General features: G+C 39.8%; 1 protein-coding gene across 14 annotated transcripts in view; it reads left to right on the top strand.

Annotated features, from left to right (window-relative positions):
* Positions 1–21987, top strand: part of ABI1 (abl interactor 1) — a 77999-nt gene that overhangs the window by 34693 nt on the left and 21319 nt on the right. For all 14 annotated transcript variants that reach the window (XM_008639245.2, XM_008639250.2, XM_008639251.2 and 11 more), the window contains exon 3: positions 14395–14571. In XM_008639245.2, coding sequence (XP_008637467.1) covers positions 14395–14571 — 177 coding nt within the window. The remainder of the gene's footprint in view (positions 1–14394; positions 14572–21987) is intronic.

The raw sequence follows: 21987 nt of genomic DNA, 5'->3' as shown, positions 1-21987 counted from the left end.
GGCTAATGCTCTGCTTCTCCCCAAGTGGCTAAAATCATATTTAATCGTTGTGCTAATAACTGCACAGTGGAAATAGCCAATTTCTGAGCACATGATCAGTCTAATGAATTGACTGTAGCAATAGTAGGATAATACATTCAGCAGCAGGGACATAGTAGTGTGCCTGTGTCTCTGTGCCTATGCACGAGAGTTCTCTTCAAGACTTGTACTGTCTTTTAATCTGCCATCAGGCTGCAGTGTTTGTGTTCAGGTGCCCTTCTACAGGATGGAGTCAAGATCTTAGTTTTGGGTGTGTGCATGTACAAGCCTGAGATGTGGTCCTGGTGGAGGGGCTGAATGATGGCATAGATTCTTCTTGGGCCAGGCTCCCTCTGCCAGTGTGCCCTGCCTTAGTCAGAAGTAGTTTTGGCTGGATAAGGTTGTGGCTCAGTACGGGCTAGGTGCTGCTGGGACTTCTGAGGCCATCTGGATGTTACCAACAGATGTAACTGCAGTATTTCATATCAGTTGCGGCCAAGAGTTGGGAGACTAAGGGAAATCCATTTACAGAAAAAATGTGCAACTTCCTGTTTGAGTTGTGTGTGGAAATAAAAATGGCAATGGAGAATTAAGAGCAGCCTTAGCAATTCCCCCTCTGCCTTGGCCCTTCCTTCTACCCTGTTAAACTGGTAAACGTCATACATGCTTGTGATTTGCTTGTGATTTGCTTGTCTGTCTTCTGGTTTTGCTTAATATATCCCAAATTGCAAGAAGTCTGTATGACTCAGTCCAAAATAGTAGCACAGTCTTAGGAAACATGTGAGGGATTTTTTGTCAACTCTCCTTTTTTGCCTGAGTATCTTAATAGGCATCTACATGTGATGCTGTGGAAACTCAGTTTTTAGAAGAAGTTTGAGCTGAGGGAAGTTCATGATGCTTCTAAGCTTGTCCTCTGTTGATGTACCTTCTTGCTGAAGGGATTTTGAGAAAGGACAGGCTGCATCAGAAGACTGAACCATTTTGTTCTATATTTGTCTTTGAAAACAAAAGTGAGGAACTTGGCAGATCCTAGTTGTTTCAGTATTCAAGGGACATGGAAGAACTCTTTGCTACAGTAATAAGCAGGAGGTAGTAGAATGGGTAGTAAGTGAACTGTAGAGTGGAATATGTGTACTGAATACTTTTAGATTGGAATCTATAGTGGCTGAGGGTTCTTCCTGCCACCCTATTTTACTGATGGGCAGTGGGGACAAGAGGAAAGAGTTGCCATTGGTGGTTATCACTCCATTGGAGTAGCACCTCATAGTGTTGCAACGAAGTAGTGTGCTATAGCAGCTTGTCTACTTTTTTATTAAAAAAATCTTTTAGAAGTCCAGACCTTCGGTAGTTCTTTTCTGAACGAAGTGGAATATTCAACCCTTGAACACTTAGGAACTGAGAAATAGACATTTCATGTAGGGTAGGCTGTGTTTGTGGCACTAATCCAAGAGGGTTTGTGGTGTAGATAGTGTGGCCTTCAGCCACATGATGGCTGTTTAATTAATACTCATGAGCTACTCCTGGTGCAGTGCTGACCTAGCTGAAAACCAGCACATCTCCCAATAGCTTGTATCACTGCCATCAAATGACATATGATCAAAGAGGGATAGAAGTAACATTGGGTGATTTGTAATCAAACTATGTCTGCAGGTGGCTAAAGGATACCCATCATCATTCCAGCATATGTTGTCCTTGTTTTATGTGTGAGGGAAACAGTCTCTCCTAGAACTACCAGCCTTAGACATCTCATAGGCCCTGAATTCATGTGGAGAAGGGGAGTGCTTGGGAGAGGCATTTCTGTGTGTTTGTGTATTATGTGTGTATATGTGGGTTTTGTTTTTTTTTTTTGGTTGGTTTTAGGTCATTTGGTGGTTGGGATTTTTTTGTTTTAAGAAAAGTGTGTGTCTGAAAATTAATTCAGACCACTTTCAAGTAAATACATGTGATATATGAGAATAGCTTTTATGTGTGAGTTTTGTTATTCTTTAGCATAATAATTATTTTGAAATATACAATAAATCCATTGTCTCATCCATGTAACATAACTTTAATTATTGGAAAATATTTTATGTTTACTATTGGAGCTGATTAACTAAAGCACTGAAGAGGTGATAAGGTAATAGTAGCTTACTTTCTCTTGGCATGGATTCTGTTCTGTGCTCTTCCCAATTTGGCTTGCCAGCTTACAACTAAATGTGAAGTACTGGGCTTTGGGGTTTTTGGTTTTTTTTGGTTTTTTTGTTTTGTTTTGTTCAGGCATAAGCATTCTGACTTGTCATTGTTACAGCTTTATCAGCACCTTACCTCAGTCAAACTTTCAGAAAATTCAGACTTGTTCTCTTGAGTTTATTTTTCATAGGCTTTTTTTAGATGGTTTCCTTTTCAGCCACCTGCAGTGCTCTTTGCAATTGCACATGTTCATCTCCTATGAAGTTGCTTTTTTTGGCACACAGAATGCTTTTCGTTTGACATACAGTTTTGTTCTGCTCCCATGGTGGTTCTTTAGTGAGTCCAAACTACTGAAGAAGCCGTTTAATTTTTCCTTTCTGTTGTGCTTTCCTACAGTCAAAAAATCTATTTAGGTTTCTATGTTTTGTTTCATTCTAGACAAGTGCATTGCTTCCAGTATGGAAAAGAGGGACTCAGTCAGCTACTTTAAAAGGTTGGAACTCTTACATGGAAGCTTGCATAAGCATATTTAGTTTCTTTTTCTTTGTCTTCTTAATTGACTTACTCATGCATATCTTCAGGAATACCCAGAAAAAAAAAATTTGAAGTAACTAAAATCTAATTTCACAGGCTGAAATACACTCATGCATACAGCTAGAATTTTGACTTTGCATAATCAAAAGCATTTATCTGCTTTTTAGAGCTGAATACAAATGTAACACGACTGCACATCCCAAATGTTGTTCTGTCAAAAATCCATCAGATTGTACTGTTGAAACTCTTCTCTTTTGAAGTGTCTTCCACTTTAAAGACTGGTTTTAATCAGCAACTGGTGTTAGTTAAACATTGAAATGTCTGTTCAGTTCACTGTGTAGAACACTAGAGGAGAGGGAATGTACCGTGGTAGTTCTCTTTTATTGGAATCCTGTCTTGGTGAAGGGAAGGTGGTGGGTTGGAGGAAGGGCTGAGTAGAAGAACTGATATTGAGAAAGGTGTTTGTCGTACAGTGTGAAACTAAAGTTGCCAGTCATTTTGCCATGTGCTGTAGTTCTGATCTGGTGCAGAGCTGGGTTCGTACTTCCTGTCATGCAGTGCTTGTGAAAGGGTGGGGTGTGGGGTTCAGCCACAGCTGAATCTCCTGCTAATACTGGAAACTATATTCTAGAGTGATCAGGGATTTTGTGTCAGAGCAGGGAATAAAACTATGGAAGCTATTTCTCTCCCTTCCCCCACTCCTGACACTGGATGCTGAAAAGACATGGACTTGTTTCTTCTCTGTATCTTCCCACAGAGATCTACATTAGTGATGCATTTTTTCTACCTGTTTATTATACTCAAGCTCTTGAAGAAGGTATTGAACTACCAGTTGCATTTGAAAGAAAAAAAAGTTATCTAGAACACAAAAATTTGTTGTACTCCATATAAACATGTCTCACACAGGTTATTGGAGGGCTCGTGCTTTTTTTTTTAAATGAATAATGTTCATAATGCACTTCTTATTGCAGTGTTTGTACATTTAGTTTGCTCAAGTGGTTAAAATTGGCAGTAGGTTTTGCCAAAGCACAGGAAGTATGATCTGTAACTCACTTGTGCATTTTCATTAGCAATTGAAAACATCAGTGTAAGGTGTTTGACAGAGAAATCTGGGCAATCTGTCACTGTGTTGCTGTGCTCAGAGCAGGTAGCTGTGGCAGTGCTGCCTGTACCTGTGCCCACCTATATTCTGTCTATTCCTGGTGCTGCTACAGGTGCACAGCTCCAAGCCCAAGCAGCAAAGCTCCTTGCTTGGCATAGCACAGGAAGTCTGGCGGAGCCAGGAATAGAACTTCAATCTGCTGTTTTCCAGGCTCTTGCTTTTAGCCACAGACCCATCCCACCTCTTCACTCACTGACATCCTGGCAGACAGCCGCCTTCTGCGTGCAGGGCCAGCTGCTTCTGCAGCGCTGTCTGACCTCCATACTCCAGATGTTTGAAGTTCCATTTCCCCCATGCTTATGTGAACTTTAGCAAAGTGCTTCTGGCATTTCACCAATGCAGTGGGGAGGAGGGAGGACTGTTGCCTTGACTGTTTTCTTTCCATAACAAGGGCCTCTCTAGAGCTGCTAAAATCTCTTCCTCTGTAGGACTTAAACTCCATTTGCCTTCAGTTGCCATCTGCCAGTCTTACTTCCCACATTGCTCTCCCTGTTCCCAGAGATACTCTGTGGACCTCCCCTCCTTATGCTCTGTGTTGACATCAACTTCCTTTCAGTCGGGGAAAGTGGGGAGCAGGGGTGAGGCTGTGATGAGACTTACTTTTGTCTCTCCAAAGATGTTTTTCATGCATAGACCCTAATTCTGTGAGGTGGCATTTCACAGGTGAGACCTACTGGCTTTTGTCAGCTGCCCCATTTTGTCTGATCAGCCTCTTGCATGAAAGTGCTTGAAGGAGCCATTTAAGAGAATAATGTGAGAAGCTTCTTTCCTCCAGTGCTGTCTGAGGGATGAATATGAATCCTCCATAGCAGTCCTCCCATTTCCACTTGGCACCAGGAAGGAAAAATCAGGCATGAACCCAAGTCTGGCTCTTGGACGAGTGGGCTGGTTTCTTTGCTCTGATTCTTGTCCTAGAATGTCATGTACCCGCTCCCAGCCCCTCTGGTCTGTCCTTGCCTCGTGTCCCCTTTCTGCTCAGCTTCTCCAGCAGAATGCGTGACTAGATTTGACAAGAGGGTACTCTGAAAAGCATCTATAGAAATAATCCTTTAGCTGAGCAGGCCTCTCTTTTTCCTGTGCAATTGTGTAGGTGTATGTGTCACTCCACAAGTTGTGTTTTGGAAATTGGGGTCCAGTTGGGGTCCAATTCTTAGTGAATCCTAGTCTTCCCTTTGGAAGAAAGGTTAAAGGTGAGGCTATTTGTCTATGGCTAGTAATCTTTAAGCCTATTTCTCTAGCTTTTGTTTTCAGTTTCTTGATTTTAATGAGGCTTTTTTCTTTTATAAACACTTGCAAGCACATGTTCTGTCAGTCAGGAATAATTTTTTTTGTTAAGTATGTCTTGAAATGAATACAGTTTAAACTTGCTGTGAAACTGTGTGCATTATGGTTTTACATTCTGTGCTTCTGAATTCTAAAAACATACAGGAAGCAAACAGTTCTGAGTAAATGGGATGTCTATGGTATACTTCATTCCCTGACCATTTATCCCCTCCAACTGTCCTGATATCCCAGGAAAAAAAAAAAACCTCTATGTGAACATTGCTGAAATGTGGTTTGCTTTACGCTGATGGCAATTGCTAGGAGAATCTGAGAAAAACTGCTAGTGTATATAAAGAAAGATTTAAATTCTAAATCAGGGGCTAGCTCCATAGGATTAAACTGACATATAATCTGTGTTCAGACATAATTGAAGAAACAGTGATAAACTGTCAAAATAAGGCCCACAATCAACACTTTTTAAACCCTCCTCTCCATTGGATGATATTAGTAAAATGCATTGTTAGCATTATGATTTTATTTTTAATATATATTTACATTTTATGCATAGAAATGTATTTTGTAAGTGTACATTTACATATGAGTTGCTTCTGAAAGTGGGACTTAGTACTTGTCTCATTATTTTTCTTTTGATCTCCCTAGTGCCTTCCCCCCCTCTTCTGGTGACAAACATTTTATATGGACTGTGAAAGCTGCTGTATGTATCTGTGTTGATGGCCTTAGTTCATTGTGTTAATCTGTAAAAGCTCTTGAATGTGAGCCCTCTGTGCAGGAAAAGGAAGGTGACAGATTACATGAGATATGGCTTATCTGGCTCCTCTAGCCTTTTACCTTAAGAGGCCTGGATTTACCAGGACTTAGGAAGATGAAGCGTTCTGGAGAGCCTGTCCTACTATTGTCACTTGTCTGTATACTGAAGAGAATGTGTGAGAAACTTCTATCTATAAATCTACCAGAAAACATTGCTGGGTTTCCAGCTCTGGAAATACAACTCTTAAACCTATTTCAGTTGCCTCCTACATTGCCAGCATCACATACAGAGCAAACACACAAGGTGAAACTCGAATGTCCAAATGCTTCAGAGTGATAGGAAACCTTATTTTCATGTTGCAGGTTCAAAAGGCATGGCAGGATATTCTGAGGATTCTCAAATGACTTTAGACAGTGGTATTCGGTCAGCTATTAGCCTTAGTGAAAATTGGATTGAAGGATTGTTTATGTGAAATAAAAGTGTCTTGAAATCCTTATATTCTTAAAGGAATTTGGGGAACTGAAAAAAGACATCTCCCTTTTTCTTTTCCTCTAGTAACTGTTCCTTGTTGCTAGTACTGGGTTTCTTCTGTGGATTGACTGATAAATTGACTGTGCTTTAGCAGACTTGATTCTGGTTACTGTCCAAGAGGCTGAAAATGTCTTGAAATCATCTCTTGAAGAGGGGAATAGTAAGAAAGGCCTTTCCCTTTTTTGTTGTGAAAGATAACCAATAGAAAGCTTCTAGTATGGTACCTTCTTATGAAATTCGTTCAAAGCTAACTAGGGACTTGAATTTCACACAATTGATGGCTAACTGGGCGTGATAAAAGATTGCATCAGTCTTCTACCTTAGAGACAGGATTGACTCCACCAGTCCCTGATAATAGGGCAGTACTTCAGTGGAAGTTTCTTTCAGCTTTTTTATATGCTTCTCATACGTTGCTTAACTGAACCGGATGTCTGTGCTGAAGAACTGGGAAGAGGCAAATGCTCAACCAAACTGGCCAGAGTTGGTATGGTCACAGCTGGCGTATTCAAACAGTTTCTACTCTATGGAATTGACAGTTATGATTCCCAACACCAGTACAGCCTCATACTTTGGAGGAGATCCCCATGGAATAAGTGTGTGTGCACAGTGATAAACAAGGGTCACCGATGCCAGTTGCGCTGATGCTCTGCTCTCTGTGTCTCCCCTGAGGCCAGGCCTATGAGGCCAGACCTGCTTAGTGCTTGGACTCTCCTGGACTAGAGATGGAAGTAAACTATTTTATTTCTGTAGGTAAATTTCTTGAGTTTCTTGAACAGTATCTTGGTGGCAATCAGACAATATGTAATATATGTGATAGTTTCAAGTCAAATACTCGAGTTACTAGCACTTCCATCAAGAGTTAGTAAAATATGTAATTTGTAACATTGTGTAGACGTCTGATTGTCCATGATGTCATAAAACCCCAAACTACTCACTTGTGTTTTTCATGTCTGATGTGCCTTGAACCTATAATTGATCTTTTCTGTAGAATATTTATTTGCAGTTTAAATATATTCACATTTCCCTGTGTTGAACTTTCTTTACAAAATAACAGCATTAAATGGTGCTTCCACTGAAGAAGTTAGCTGTCTGACCGAGCTAATTAAAGCTGGGGAATTCATTGTTCTTTTTGTAGGTCACACTGACTTCTTTGCAGGTGGCCTGTGCAATGTGCATTGTCCAGGTCTCTTCAGCTCTGTTACTCAACCACAACTCATTTATTTAAAAGGTCTTAGTAAATATGCTTTGTTTCTGGAAGTAGCAGTGGAATGAATTTGTATTTCTAAAAGAGAACAGGTTGATATTAGTCTCACCAGTTTATTTTCATTTCAGGGGGGCTTACTGTATAAATTATATAGCAAGACAATGAAATCCATTGTTTTGGAGAATGACAGTAAGGGTTTCATATTAAAGCTGGGTTTATTGCAAAGAGTGAAGGTTTGGGTTGTTTTTATTTATTAAGGGATGCCAAAAGCACCTTAGTGTTTGTTTCTAAAGTTACATTTCCTTTGGTTAACACTACACTTTATAGTCTGGGTGGTGAACTTGTAGCACAAAATATTTGTTTATGTTATAAAGTTTTTAACATTTAACTATATATATTTTACTGCCATGTATGACCAATTAAATCTGAAGCTGCAACTGATTTTTTTGTGAGCAGTAGAACAGATACTACCTTTCATATTGAAATGTGAAGAAGTAAACTTGGAATCCAGACAGTTGTACCACAGGTCGAGGAAAGAAACTAAACTTCCTCTGCCTCCCTCATTGTCCCGTGCATTGCATGGTTATATTGACGAGATTCAGTCTGAAACCTGTGCCTTTGCCCAGTGTTTTGTGTCACATCAGGAGCAGTTTCTGTTGAAAGAAGGTTCTATATTTGATGAATTGCTGTGATGTGATACGTCAAATCTAGTGTTCCAATTGACTTGTCTCTGACTAGAGGTCTTAGGGTTTTTTTTTCCTAAGCAATTCTTCTATCTTACACTGCCAGCAGTGTCCTTTGGTTAAGAGGATCTCACTGTTCAGGTATAGAATGGATGAAATACTGTTCTTTCCATTAACTTGGAATTCAATAATGCAGTGTTTATCATAAAATCATTTAAAGTTAGAAGGGACCGATAAGGATCATCGAGTCCAACTCCCTAAAGCTCGACCATATGACTTAGTGTCATCGAGATGCTGCTTGAGCTCTGACTGGGTTGAGACCCTGACCACTTCCCTGGAAAGCCTGTTCCATTGACCATCCACTCTCTTTGAAGAACATTTTCTAATGTCCAGTCTGAACTTCCCCTGACATGGCTTCATTCCATTTCCTCATATCCTATTGCTGCTCACCAGAAGAGAGGTCAGCGCCTTCCCTGTGCGCTGCCCCCCATGAAGAAGTTGTCGGCTGTGATGAGGGTACCCCTTAACCTTCACTTTTCCAGGCTGAAGAAACAAAGCCACTTGTATGGCTTTCCCTTGAAACCTTTCACCATCTTGGTCACCCACCTCTGGACATGCTCTGATAGTTTGTCCTTCTTGCATTGAGGTGCCCCAAAGTGCACACAGGACTTCAGGTGTGGAGCAGATTCCTTTGGGGAAGTACAGCACCAAGTTTGTGCAGAACAGGTTGCTGAGGCCCAGGATATGTAATTACAGCAAGTGCAGAAGGAAGATGGGGGTGGGAAGCGGTAGTGGGTCATGCTGCTTGCATGACTGATATGTCTTATGTCTGGGTTTTGTTTGTATAAAGTAATTGTAATCTATTCTGCTGACATTTAGGTATGTACAGCACTGATGCCCTGTAATCAGGGCTCTACTTGCCTGAAATAAAGTGTTAGTAAGAGACCCAACCCTATATTTAACCACAAACTGAAAAAGCAAAAAAGGGAAACAATGTCAAAACTGCAGAAAACTGTTGCCAATAATAAGCTGCTTGGTCTTCCTTGTCTCCTTGCTTTAGAGAAATTGGGATGTTAAGGAAGCGTGTGGATTGTGATCTTATATTCCTTCTTGTCTGAGTGAGTTTAAGGACAAATTGAAAAGTTACTGGCTTGCAGCTCTGTGTGGCATAGGGCATTTGTTTGTATGACGTGAAAGTTCTTAAAAACATTGCATGAAATGGCCTGAAAAGCTGTCATTAAAAGTGGTGGTGTAATCTTCGGATTTTTTTTTTTGGTCTTATGTGTTTGAGTGTTAGATTTTTTAAGATCAAGGAAATGCCTGTGAAGTGACTTTTTGCTCTTCATTAAACTCATGTAGTGGTTTGAGTTTTGGGTTTTTTTTTTTTTTGGGGGGGGGGATGGGGAGGAGGGAGTTTGCTGAGTGGGGGTTTTTTGGTGGTGTATGTTTGTTTATTTGTTTTGGAGTGGGCTTTTTTTGTCTGTTTTATTCTTTAACTTGTTACTTTCTACCCTGTATCTTAGACTCTCTTTTGGGGAGTTTTACCTGATAGCCACCATTTTCACAGTTGAGAGCTAGGAAGCTGTTCTGTCTCCTAGCATTCGCTCTTCCTGAAAGCCCGGCAGCTTTTTCCAGGTTGCTGGAAAGATAGCTATGGAGCACCACACAGTGCTTCTCCTGTCCCCTCTGTCAGGTGAGTGTGTGCTGTTACAGCTTCATTCCTGAGGAACTGGGGAGGAGCAAAGTAGGAAACCAGAAGTGGAGTTTTCCTGTGCAGCACTTCTGCAATATCAGTTAATTTAACACAAATCTAAAGGGTATTTGCTTGGTGTAAATTTGTGGTGTTACTGTAATGAGTTGTCCTGTCCTTCAGGACAGCCTGAAGTTGATGGTGCCTAGTTAGTGGAGTTGATTTGATTGAGGTTATTCTTTTTATTCTCTGCTCTTTCGCAGCTGGGTATGCATTTAGTGAGAGAAGTGGTAGCTGTGCAAGTATCTGGCTCATAAATTTGAGTTGCAGTGGTTCAGGAGTAAAAAGACCGTAGAGCTTTGAATTGTTTCTCTTTTTCATTTTTCATTTTAATACCCCTGTCTGTGTGAGCTTTATTAAAATGTTTAGATATCCTAATATTAGCTTGGCCAGAGATATTTCAGTCTCTATTTATTGTAAATTTTGTTCTGGGCTAGCACACTCTAGCACATGGGTAGAGTGGTATCTGCAGCACAGGATAATAAAAGAACAACTGTTTGCTGTATCATTGCTGTGCTTCCCTTGGCCTTGAGGCTGCTTCTAAGGAAGCAAATAGTTAAATTTTAACTCTACATCCTGTTGCTCAACTGATTGTTGGTTTGTTTTTTTAATATGGTTTGAAGAAGACAGATAGTGGAGACAGCTAATAATTAACAGTTCCTTCAACCTCGAAGCTTCTGGATTAGCTGGCATAGTCCCTGGCACTCAGTTGTAATTGCAAAGGGGTTTGTTTGACGAGGTCATTTAAATTTGCTTCCCAAAGGAAGCACATTGTGCTTTTGGAAGGACTGTCTTTTCCCTCTTCTCCAAAACAGTATAAAGCCGGGCTTTGTCTCACTGGATTATGTTGTCTAGGAGTGAAAATCCCTGCCCTGTTTCCCAAATTTTAAATTATGTTATGTATTTGTTCCAGCATAGGCCAGAGATACCTGAAGCTGGTCTGACTGCTTGCAAGTGCTTGTTAACCTGTGCTAACCCGTGCCAGCTAGCCATACTTTGCTCCTCTCCATCTTTGATATCTAAAAGTAGGTTTTGTGCATGAAACCACAAAACAACTACTGTTTAGCTGTCTTGCTGCCATATCAGAACAAACACTCGTGGCTACAGACGTCAAGTGTGACCAGGGCTTTGAGAATGGTCTGTTTTGGCTGTTACCTGGTATATGTGGTTTGTCTTTCTTGGAAATTAACTGTAGACTGGCTGGAAAGCTTTGCTGTCCTACTAAAAATTGCTTGTGTATTGAATGTTTCATCTTTTGAAAGTGAAAAGCATTGTCTATGACTAAACAATAAACTTCCAGATGAACATCAAGCAAATATAAATGAAAATAGAAGAATGACCAATTGTTGTGTGTTTCGTTTTGCATGATGTTCACATAAGACTTAATAATGTGCAGATCTAAAAAACCCCAGTAAATTCTTGAAGAAGATAGATGCTGGCTAGTAGCTCTGACAATCACCCTGTAGCTGTGGGCAAAGCATATGCTGTGAGCCGTTGCTTTGCATAGGGGTAAAACCCTGCCTTGCTTTTCCAGTGCACCAGATGTGGTAGGAGTTGAAGTCTCGTTTGCTTTGAACAGCAAATCAGTCTCTTGCACGGGCATGTCTGAATGCCTTTCAGGATTTACATAATGTGCTCTGTTGCTGGCCCTGCACTATGGTACAGATACTCTTCTTTTGGCTTTCTTTGCCTTACTGAAATTCATGCAAAGACTTTACAAATCACTGCGCAATGCTTTTTGGATAAATTGTCTGATAAAATTAATATATGGGCTTTTCGTGTTCTAAGAGGTTTTTCATTAACAACAATTTGTTGGCAATATTACTTATGTCAGTTTCCAAAGCATGTATAGTACAGCATCTGTTCCTGGAATTTCTTATCCTCTGTTCCAGTAACTTATGGAATTTTCATTGTCCATTGCAGGGAGGAAAAGTCAGTTTCATGGACTACCTGCTAGAAAAAGATGCATCTTTTTGTATTCTGAAGGGCTTTGTTTTATCTTTTTTCTTTTGCTATCAATGTTAAGAGAACTCTTAGTATAAAGATGCATCTTTGTCCATCCACTGAAGAAAAAAAGAATTTATTAGTAACAACAGATTTGGTTTGTGAGGATGAACTAGAACTAGCATGGATTTATTTCAAGGGACATGGCTGTATTTTAAAAACCCCTATTTTGAAACACTGTTGTATGTTTTTTAAATTGATGTTCTCAGCCTCCTAAACTGCTATGTTATTCAGTGGACTTCAAAGTTGCTTCTTTTTCTCTCCTATGCAGTGCTCATGTATTACAAAATATGAAGAGTTGCTTATTATTAAAGAGTTTTGTAAGACAGTTTAAGACCTGCTGTTATAATTGAACAGAAAGGTTCAGGTTGTGCAGAAAAATTGGAAGAGATGAACATGTAGCACAGCACTCATATAATTCTTTCAGCAAGATCAAGAAAACAACAAAAAGGCAGAACTGATATGTGTGTTTTAGTCTCTAAAAGGAAAAGAACAAATAATAGCTGCATTTGAAAAAAATTAGGCTAGTCTGATTCTTTAGTCTTCATTCTATCACCTGTGAAATGGGCTGCAAGAGAAAATGTGGGTGCAGTGGGTGATATCTGATACTGATGTAGTGGTAAATACTTGATGTATATAGCATTGTCTCATTTGGAAAGGCATTTTTTAAATTCCTGACTCAGGGATTTTTCAGTGTGAGTATTTAGAACAATAAAGCTTGTTCCAAAGTTTTATTGGGACAGTGAATGAATTTATTCCAGATAAGCTAATGCAGACATACACATTCAATGTCTTGCATTGCTTTGGAAAATTACAATTCTTATTTCTGTTAAGATTCTGTGTGCTTCCAAAGTAAAAGAACCTTTTGCAGTGTTACAAATAGTCTGTTATTTAGCTTTGAAAACAAGCTTGCTTGGTATCACTGCTTTTAAGTGCTTCTCTACCTGTATTCCTGCTTGTAATCTGCAATGTCGTCTATCAAAACTGTTAAGGAAGGGTTTATGTCTTTTTGTAGTCAGGAGAATTTAAGATTATTTGAGCATGTGCACCAATTAATGAAAAAAACAGGTCAGCTGAAGACATTTCACAGTGAATGCTAAATGCTGGCTTTCCTAGAAATGTTCATTTCCTGGATACTAATCTTGCTTTTTTCATCTTGCCTCATATAGAAGTAGAAATATCAACTAATTTTGTGCTTCATCTTTGACTTTGCTTCACTAAACAAAACCTTGCACATCACAACATTCATTTTAGATTAAACCATTTCTAGAGATGTACCTAAATGAGGCAGTATTTAGGATGACAAGGATTTTTCTTCTTCCTGAACCGTCAATGTTTTTTTTTCCCTGTGACAGGCTTTCTAGGAGGAATTGATGCTTATAGACTAAGATTTATTTTCCTCAGTGGATAAAGTGGTAGCTTGATAGGTTTTGCTCAAAGGGGTGGGTTTTGTTGTCGGATACCATCTCCTTCAATGAGATCCTGAGGTTCTAGTAGGTACTTAAACTAGTACATTCAATCCCTGAATCTTGAAATAGGCTTCCTAGAAATGGGACTTCCTATGGCATCCAGTGCTTGATTTGCACTTGTTCTCCTTCAGCTAGGGTTTAAGCAGTGGTTACATTGCATGTAGAAGAATGTGTCTGTTATGTGAAGCTTAGTGTGATTTTTCACAGACTGCTGGACTGATCTTTGTCTCTTTTTCTTTTTAAAAAATTTTTTAAAATAAAATGCAGCGTATTTTATATTCCTTTACTTGCATCTTTAAAGCTTTGTTTTATTCTTTCAGTAAAGCTGCTATAAACAGTATGACTGAAACTAGCCCCAGTGCTGAAATTAGTCCCTCCCTGTGCAGACTCTCACTCTGATATGCACTGATGGCTTTGCTGAAAGAAATTACCACGCAGACTTCCCAAGCTTAGTCCCCCTCTGGGGCTCTGGGCAAATTGCTTAGCTTGTCTGTCCTGGTTTCCCAGCTGTGGAGTTGGAGTAATTTATTACCAGTGTCAGTCATAAGAACGCTGAGGGTTAATCTGCAAGGACTGTATCTGCATAGTGTCTTTGGAGTGTCGAAGCAGTAACGTATAATTGTAATTTTATTATTAATATTGGTTATTTCATTAAGGTGTAATTTTCTAACAAGGTTCGTGTAGATTAAACTAATTTCATCAATAAACTGGCATCCTTCCAGCAGCATTAACTCAGTTCAGACTCTTTGTCTAACAGTGAAGCCTAAACATGTAGCTAGCTCTGTAAAGAAAATAGCAAATGCCTAAAGAAACCCATACTTTCTTGTTTTTAATCTAGACTGTGGACATCCATAAAGAAAAGGTCGCTCGCAGAGAGATAGGCATTTTGACGACCAATAAGAACACATCAAGAACTCACAAAATTATAGCACCAGCGAACATGGAACGTCCTGTAAGGTATATTCGAAAACCTATAGACTACACGGTGCTGGATGATGTTGGCCATGGCGTAAAGGTAAGAACTCCTGGACACTTGAGGACTCCACATAACACAGACCAGGAGATAGGGTTGGGGCAGAATGTTACTGATACTAGAATGTTTAGTTCCTTTATGATAGGAAGGATTATGGGTGTGATATGCTCCCACATATAAACATTTCGATAACAAAATGGATTGTTTTACAGTGAGGGTTTTTTGAGCAGTGTTTGCCATAACCTTATGACTGTCAGTGATAGTCACAGTCAGGAAATAATGGCTCATGATCTTAGGCTAATGACTTGTCAAAAAAGCTATGACTGACTTTTAAAATTATCACTACTTCCTCCTCTAGATTAAGTTGTCACTGCCACTCAATTTTTCTCAGTAACTAAAAAAATAAAGGAAGTCATCTCTTACAGGGAAATTGGCTGGTGCGGGTGGGGTTTTTTGGTGGTTTGCATTTAAATCTCAGTGCCATTTGATGTCTTACTCCCATTGGACAGCCTAACTTTCCTTTTCTCTAAATAAAAGCCTTGATAAACTACTGCCTACCTCTCTTGAAATGGTCATAGTTAGAGTGAATTAATATAACACCATTTGCTCTCTGGTCATCTTTTTATGAAAAATACCTTTGTATCCCTCTAGACCAGGCGTTTCAGGTACATTCAGTTTGCAACAATCTTCTCTTGGATGGCCTTTATTCAAAACCTGTGTAACCTCTAGAGCTTGATGTGCTCTGGTCAGTCAGTTGTGCAGCTGTATCAGCCCATCCTGTGCCCTTTGAATTGCTGAGATCAAGGGACAGATCTTTCAGAATGACTTGGCGCAATAGAGTACCAGGGTACCTCCTGCTTCGTAGTAGCCCTCCAAATGCCCACAGGAGTCTAATTCCAGCACAAGTTAGAAAGCAGTTCTATACCATGACAGCTCTAGACTATAAATTAGTGTAGTGACTTTAGACTACGTGGTTTTTTTGTTTGTAGGTGAACCTGTATTAAACCTGAGGATTAAACCTGTAACTCTTAGGATTGTTTTACACTAATAAATTGAGCCAGTCTCGATGAATAACAGTCTTGTGTAGAATCCTGACAGACATGTTCTGAATTGCTATAAAATAGAAACATTGGAGTCAGAGAAATGGATGATTTTTTTAGTATAGCCTGCATTTGAGGAGAATGTTCTATGAATAGAGAGTACAGGAATTCAATGTCAGGTTCGTGGTTTCTGCATTTAAGTGCTCCAGGGATCAAGTGCTGTAGAAGACTTTAAAAGTAGAATATTTACTGTTAGTCTCTGAAATTGATGCTTTGCCGAACTACTCACATTGTGCAGACTCAAAACAGGTTGTTTGATCCATGAAGGCTGAGATTATTAAGACTTAGCTGTTGCATTTGCCAATATCACTGTTGGCTTTTGGGAGTACTGGTGTCTTTATTCATGTGACCCTCTTTTTTTAGTGGGTGGAAATGAGGTGCTGTTTACCCATTTCTAGGCAGTTCTTATGGAATGGTTTTAGTAAAGTTTTTTTTTGAATGTTAGTGGTTTATTCTATACTAAAAGCTTGGTCTTTTCAGAGGTAAAAAAGCCTCTAGTAACAACCAAATTACCAACTCAATTACAAGACAGGTGCAAGTTATATCTTGATATTGTTTTTTTGAGTGACTTGCCTAAGTCTGTTTTACAGCTGTGAAAGGCATGAAACAGTTGGTATTTTTATGTAGACTTGTTATACAAATGAAATAAACTGCCAGCCAGACCTCAGGTACGTAGTTCAAGGTGGCTGCCATGCATTAGAGACACTATTGAAAAGAGTGTGCTGAGTTAGTGAATGACACAATTAAATGTTTTGGCCATTGTATTACCTGGGTTCCAAGAGTGTGAGACAGATCAAGGCTCTGAAGGAAGTAGCTTACTTAGTCACCTAGATGTAGGTAGTGGTGTCATAAGAAAGTCAAGCCAAAACAACTTAAGAAGCTGGATCATGTCCTGTTGGAAGTCAGCACAAATGAAAGATGATGCTGAGAATCTGAGTTACCTCTTGAATCTACAGTGAGGGGAGAGCATACAATAAACTGAATGACAAATTCTGTCTTGTCCAGAGTGGTCTTAGAAGATGCTTCAGTCTCTGTTAAGTCTTATTTTCTTGAGCAAAGATTTAACCCTAAGTTGGACAGCAACATGTCCAATAAGGCCTTAGAAACCATGTTTTTCTAGAGAAAAGTAAGTTTGAGGTCTGCTTAGAACAATTGTCAGTTTGACTAACTTGCAGATCCTTGAATGTTTTCTGCTGTAGCAAGTGTCAGTAGAATACAGTTCAACATAATACATTGGCATTCAAGTATTAAATAAAAATTATACAACACTATAAAATCTGTAGATGGCAATTTATTGCTGTTAATGGGACTTGGTTCTGGTGTAGGATTTGATAAAGAAACATAAAGGAAAAATACAGTGAGGAGAAATCAAAGATACAGACTGGATTATACCCTGTTTCTACTTTTATTTATTTAAATATTAATCCTAGGAAAAATTGTTGTTTAAATATGCAGTATATTTTATGGGGTGATCCTGAATTGTTTCATATGAAAAGTGTAGTTAAAAATAATGTCTGACAGAGCTAAATAACAAAATTAGGGAGGTATATAATCCTCAGGGTAAATGCTGTCTTCACCATGTATCTTCCATCTGAGCAAATGCAAAACCACCTCCTGTGTATACTCACAGCTCATTTTCTTTGTTTGTCTTTGCTTGTCGTGGCTATGTAGAAAGGATGCAAAAGCAGATGCATGTGCTTGGGGCATGGAGAAGGGCTCTGCATGCCTCCCTCTGTCTCACGCATGCAGCAATTTCTGTGGGGGCAGGTGAGGGTGGAGGTGGCAGTGATGGGTAAGCAGCTGCTCTCTGTAGCAGGTTTCCTGACTGATGGGAGACACTTCCTTGGAAGGCAGTGCTGTTTCCTCCTCCGCATGTTCTTGGTTGGAAAGCTTTTGTAGAGCATCCTAGGATCACAGAGGGACTTTCTCCTTCAGCCTGAAACCTCCATGGCAGCCTCAAAGTGCCCCAGCTGCGGCACTCCCTGCCCCTTCCCTTTGCAGGTACAGATACAGACAATGTCTCCAAAAATTGCTTTTTTTAATATATGTCCCTATGAAGCCAAGGCTATCATCAGTCAAAATCAGGAGGGCTTTTAAAGTTGGTTTCCTAGCAAGAAGGCTTTCCTTTGCAACACAAATATGTGTTGATGGCTCCAAGAAACACACAGGGAAGCATTTTTGCTGGTCTGTGAAGTGGTTGCTCAGCTGTTACCCTCTGGGCATAGGGGGATGTAGGTAAAGTAATTCTTTGTAAACAAGAGTAACTGTTGTTATCTACCTTCCTGTGTAGAGCTTGGTTTGAAATTATTAGGCAGCGGCTACTTTTAACATTTCCTTCTTCCTCTTCTCCTTTTCTTGTGAAAGGAAATAAAAAAAAAAATACTGTGCCAGCAAATAAATAGGTCAAACACAATTACTCATACAGAAAATCCTCAGTTTAAGAGCAGGGAGAAGGAGGAAGCTTGGAAGCTGCCTTAAAAACCTTAAATTTGCCCTTAAAAGCCAAATTCATACTGGCCTTTGAATTTATAATAATCTTCTTTTTGAATAGAAGGCAGGTGGAATTGCAGCAATTTGTAAAATGGCAGCTAAGTAGGAAATTACAGTGATGATGCCTTATGGTAAAGGCAGATAAAATGTTGAATACATGCCTAATTGAAATGCCTAATAGCTGTAATTGGATCAAGTTTATTTTATGGAACTAGTAGTTCTTCAAAACCAAACTTGAATTGTATATGAAGATTGATCACTTTTCAGTTTTATTTTAAGGAAAAAGATTGTAATTTTGTCACCATAAAAAATTTGCATTTCAGCACATGAAAGCTGTAAGAAGCTTTTGAGCCCAGAAAGTCAAACAGGAGTTAAGCACTCAGAAATCTTTCATAAGGAAATAGAAGTTGGAAGGCTCCCTTAAATTAGGGATTGGGCCAGAACTTGACAAACGCTAAGCTTAGAGAAGGGAGTCTTGCTCTTACCCTTGTGCTTCTCAGCATGTCCTACTTGTCTGCAGTCCTTATGCTTATATCTGTGTCAGTGCAAAATGGAAAATGCAGATGAGATGCTGATGTGAGGGTGAAAGGCTACCTAATTGTGTCTACTTACCCTTTAGGATAAGACTGTTTGTGTAACCACTGGAATACTAAATTTTAAATAATTCGCTCTAATAAAACCTAAGTGAGATAGGGATCCTGAACTGGAGCTGCTCCTGCCTTTGTCCCCTTACCAGCCTCTGTCAGATATTCACGCTTCAAAGGATGTCGTGTTGCCAATTTCATTAATGTCACATCATCCCTCTGGGGTCATGGCCAAACAGTAAATATTGCTGTAGGGTAAAGAATGCTTCTCTGAGGGAAAAAGGAACTTCCTGTTGCCAACTCCAATGACTCTGTTATGAGTGTTAACACAGTGTGCTTTCCATAGGACACTTGCTACTGGAAATTCAGAAGTGTGCCTAATGTCATCTGATGTAATGTAGGTTTCAAGCCTTTCAGCTTGCAAAGGAAACACAAAACATTGAGGTCTCTTTATTTTCTAATTTTTTTTATGCTAGCCTTACTTTATTGTAGTTAGATTCAAAGTCACCAACTCAACTGAAAAATCTTGAACTATTTAAAAGCAGTAATCTAGGTATCTTTCTCTTAACAAGACTGAGTGCTGAGAGGACAATGTTAAGTTTTCTATCACCCACAACAAGTTTTTGTATGCTAATGCTTTCTAATTGGAAAGTTAAAATAAAGCAAAAGAAAGGAGAGAAGCAATACTGACAAACTACATCTGGTTGCTGTTAACAGAAGACTAGTGACTAGGTTACAAATATTAGTAGAGGAGGTTAAATTTCCCTGAAGAGAGACGTACCTACATATGTTCACTTTTTAAAGAAGTATTAATTTGAAAACTTAATTTCCTCAAAATAATCTGCTTTACTATAGACTATAAGGAAATGAAGAACAAATAAAAACTTGTGACCCGTTGTGATAAGAAAATTGAGACACAGGAATCATTTCTTTAAAACCTCACAAAACTAGTGTGGCAGAAGTGTTACCCTGAGTGTCTGACACCCACATACAGTCTGCCTGCTGAAACACATCTTTGATTATGTATTCTACCAAGCTCCATATCTTGATTTCTGTAAGGAAACCATGTTCTAGGCTTGGTGCTTTACTGTATCGTTCCTCAGGCATCCCATACCTTCATGTACCAGCACCTTTCCAGCTTCTGCTTTTCTTGCTCTGACTGTGTCACCTTGTGGTATTTCAGAACTGCCCCATTGATGAGACAGAAGGCAGTCTTGTACAAAATTGCCTAGCTGCACACACAGAATAGCATTTCAAAAGGTCTTATGGTCAGCTACCTTTCTGTAGGGACATTCTCCCATGACTAATAAAGGAAGTACCTTTTTAAGTAAAAGGGAGGTTGACTAAAGAGTCAAGAGCAACCATGTGGGGTTTTTTCCATTGTGGTTGATGACCGTGCTTACTGGTCAAAGCTAACAGATCTTAGGCTGATTATTGTTTTTAGAGACCCTATGTATAAAAGTTCCAAGTTTGCCAGATACTTACTATTAACGGAGATCAGACTGGCACATGTTTTAACACCTTGTTTCTATTGAAGAGCCCTTATATTGGGTGGTCTTTAATGACCTCTTTCTGTCATCCTAGGTATGGCAGAAAATAGAGTGAAATTGACTCTTTAAATTCAGGAGTCGGAGAAATAATGAGTGAATACAGCAGGGAAAGTACAACCAGCCTGTATAGAGATCTGAAGTTTCTGCACTCTGGAATTGGAGAGTTCGTAGCTGAAATATGCAGGAGAAACTTGCTGAATATCAGTGTGATAAGAATTTTGCTTCTGTGTGCAGGTGGTCTTTTGTGTGCTCACAGATAAATTTGCTCACATAAATGAGTTATTTGCAGCCATTCCTACCCCAGGTTTTCCAAGCACAGTTTATAGCTCAAATGATAGCTTTATAGTTCCCTGAATCATGACTCATGTTCCCCCATGACTTGTTACTTGGCATGAAAACTACTAAAAACAGTTAGATAGCTGGCTCCTGAGGCCAGCCAGCAGAGTCCCTCAATGTCTGGACATCCTTTGGCTATCAGTAGGTACTTCTGATTTCCTCACACCCTTCCTTTTCATGCCATCCTTGGTCTTGTCCCTTTGACTTTAGTTACAGCAACCTGCAGTACTGCCTTTGGCAGCAGGTGTTTTTGTACTCTTTAGACTACCAGATCTGAGTATGCTGGAACTGCCAAAAGAGTTGCCTTAAGCAAATAAGTCTCTTGGTACTGGCAGTCATTGTTTGTCCTTCCAAACCAACAGCTGAAGTTCTAAAATCCAGGTCCTCTTGATGCCTTAAGAGGCCTCCAGAAACAGAGCTAGACAGGAGTAAGGGAATAAAAGTAGGTATTTATTTGAAAGGCCTTCAAAGGTACACCCTGGGGAGCCAGAGGCTATTCTCACAAATGGGCCCCAAGATGGACACCAAGTCACGAGTTCTTAACTCTTTTATAGGTTTGGTTCATTTGCATATCAGGGTTAATTCTCCAATTAACGCTTCAGTTTTCCCCTCAGCTTGCCCCCCCCATAGCAGCTCTTTGGTTTACACTTTTGGCCTAGGACAGTCTTGGTGTCCTTGAAGAGCAGGCCTGGAGAGGCTTTGTTATGTCTACCTAGCATGAGAGAGCAGAAATTAACAGGCTACAAGAAACCTCAGAGTCACACACCAAGAAGTACAGAATTTGAAAACTATAAAAGTTAAAAGCTAAGGCATCACTCTGAATTCCTGGCATCAGGTACAGGAGCAGCCTCAATTTGGGCTTTAATAAATGCCTTGCATGGCTGTTGCAAGCACCTGTTCTGCCCGTTACCTTAATTGCTTTGCTCCTTTCCAGCCCACTGCTGGCGCTCAGTCCTAGGCCAGTCTGCTCTCCCATGCTGTACAAGCCCTGTGGATGTGTCACTGCCCTAGCTGTGACATTTTGGAAATGCAGCAGCATTTACTTTTATTTCTCAAACCCGAGACTGTAGTTTCCTTCTCTTAGTTTTGTGACAACCCTTAAAGCTTTATCCAGGACTGCCATATGCTTGTTGGGCTTTCCCTGGAAAGGCAAGATTGTTCGGCTTGCTTCTTTAAAACATGATCTGCTATATCATTGCAAGAAACCCCAACCAATACTGCTGCCTACCCTGTTTCCTTTCTGGGAACGTCCTGGTCTGTCTGGTTCTCACCCTCAGCATAACAAGCATTCCCAGCTTGTGTCTACAGACTGTTTTTGTTCTGATGTGTGTCATCCAGGATGCTGGTATCAGGCTGAAAGCTGTCTCCTGTGTGTGCAATAATACAAGTAGCAGGAGG

The sequence above is a fragment of the Corvus brachyrhynchos genome, unplaced genomic scaffold, assembly GCF_000691975.1.
Source record: "Corvus brachyrhynchos isolate BGI_N302 unplaced genomic scaffold, ASM69197v1 scaffold167, whole genome shotgun sequence".
NCBI classification, from domain to species: Eukaryota; Metazoa; Chordata; class Aves; order Passeriformes; family Corvidae; genus Corvus; species Corvus brachyrhynchos.
The sequence above is the reverse complement of the archived record's forward strand: the minus strand, read 5'-3'. Positions and strand labels throughout refer to the sequence as shown.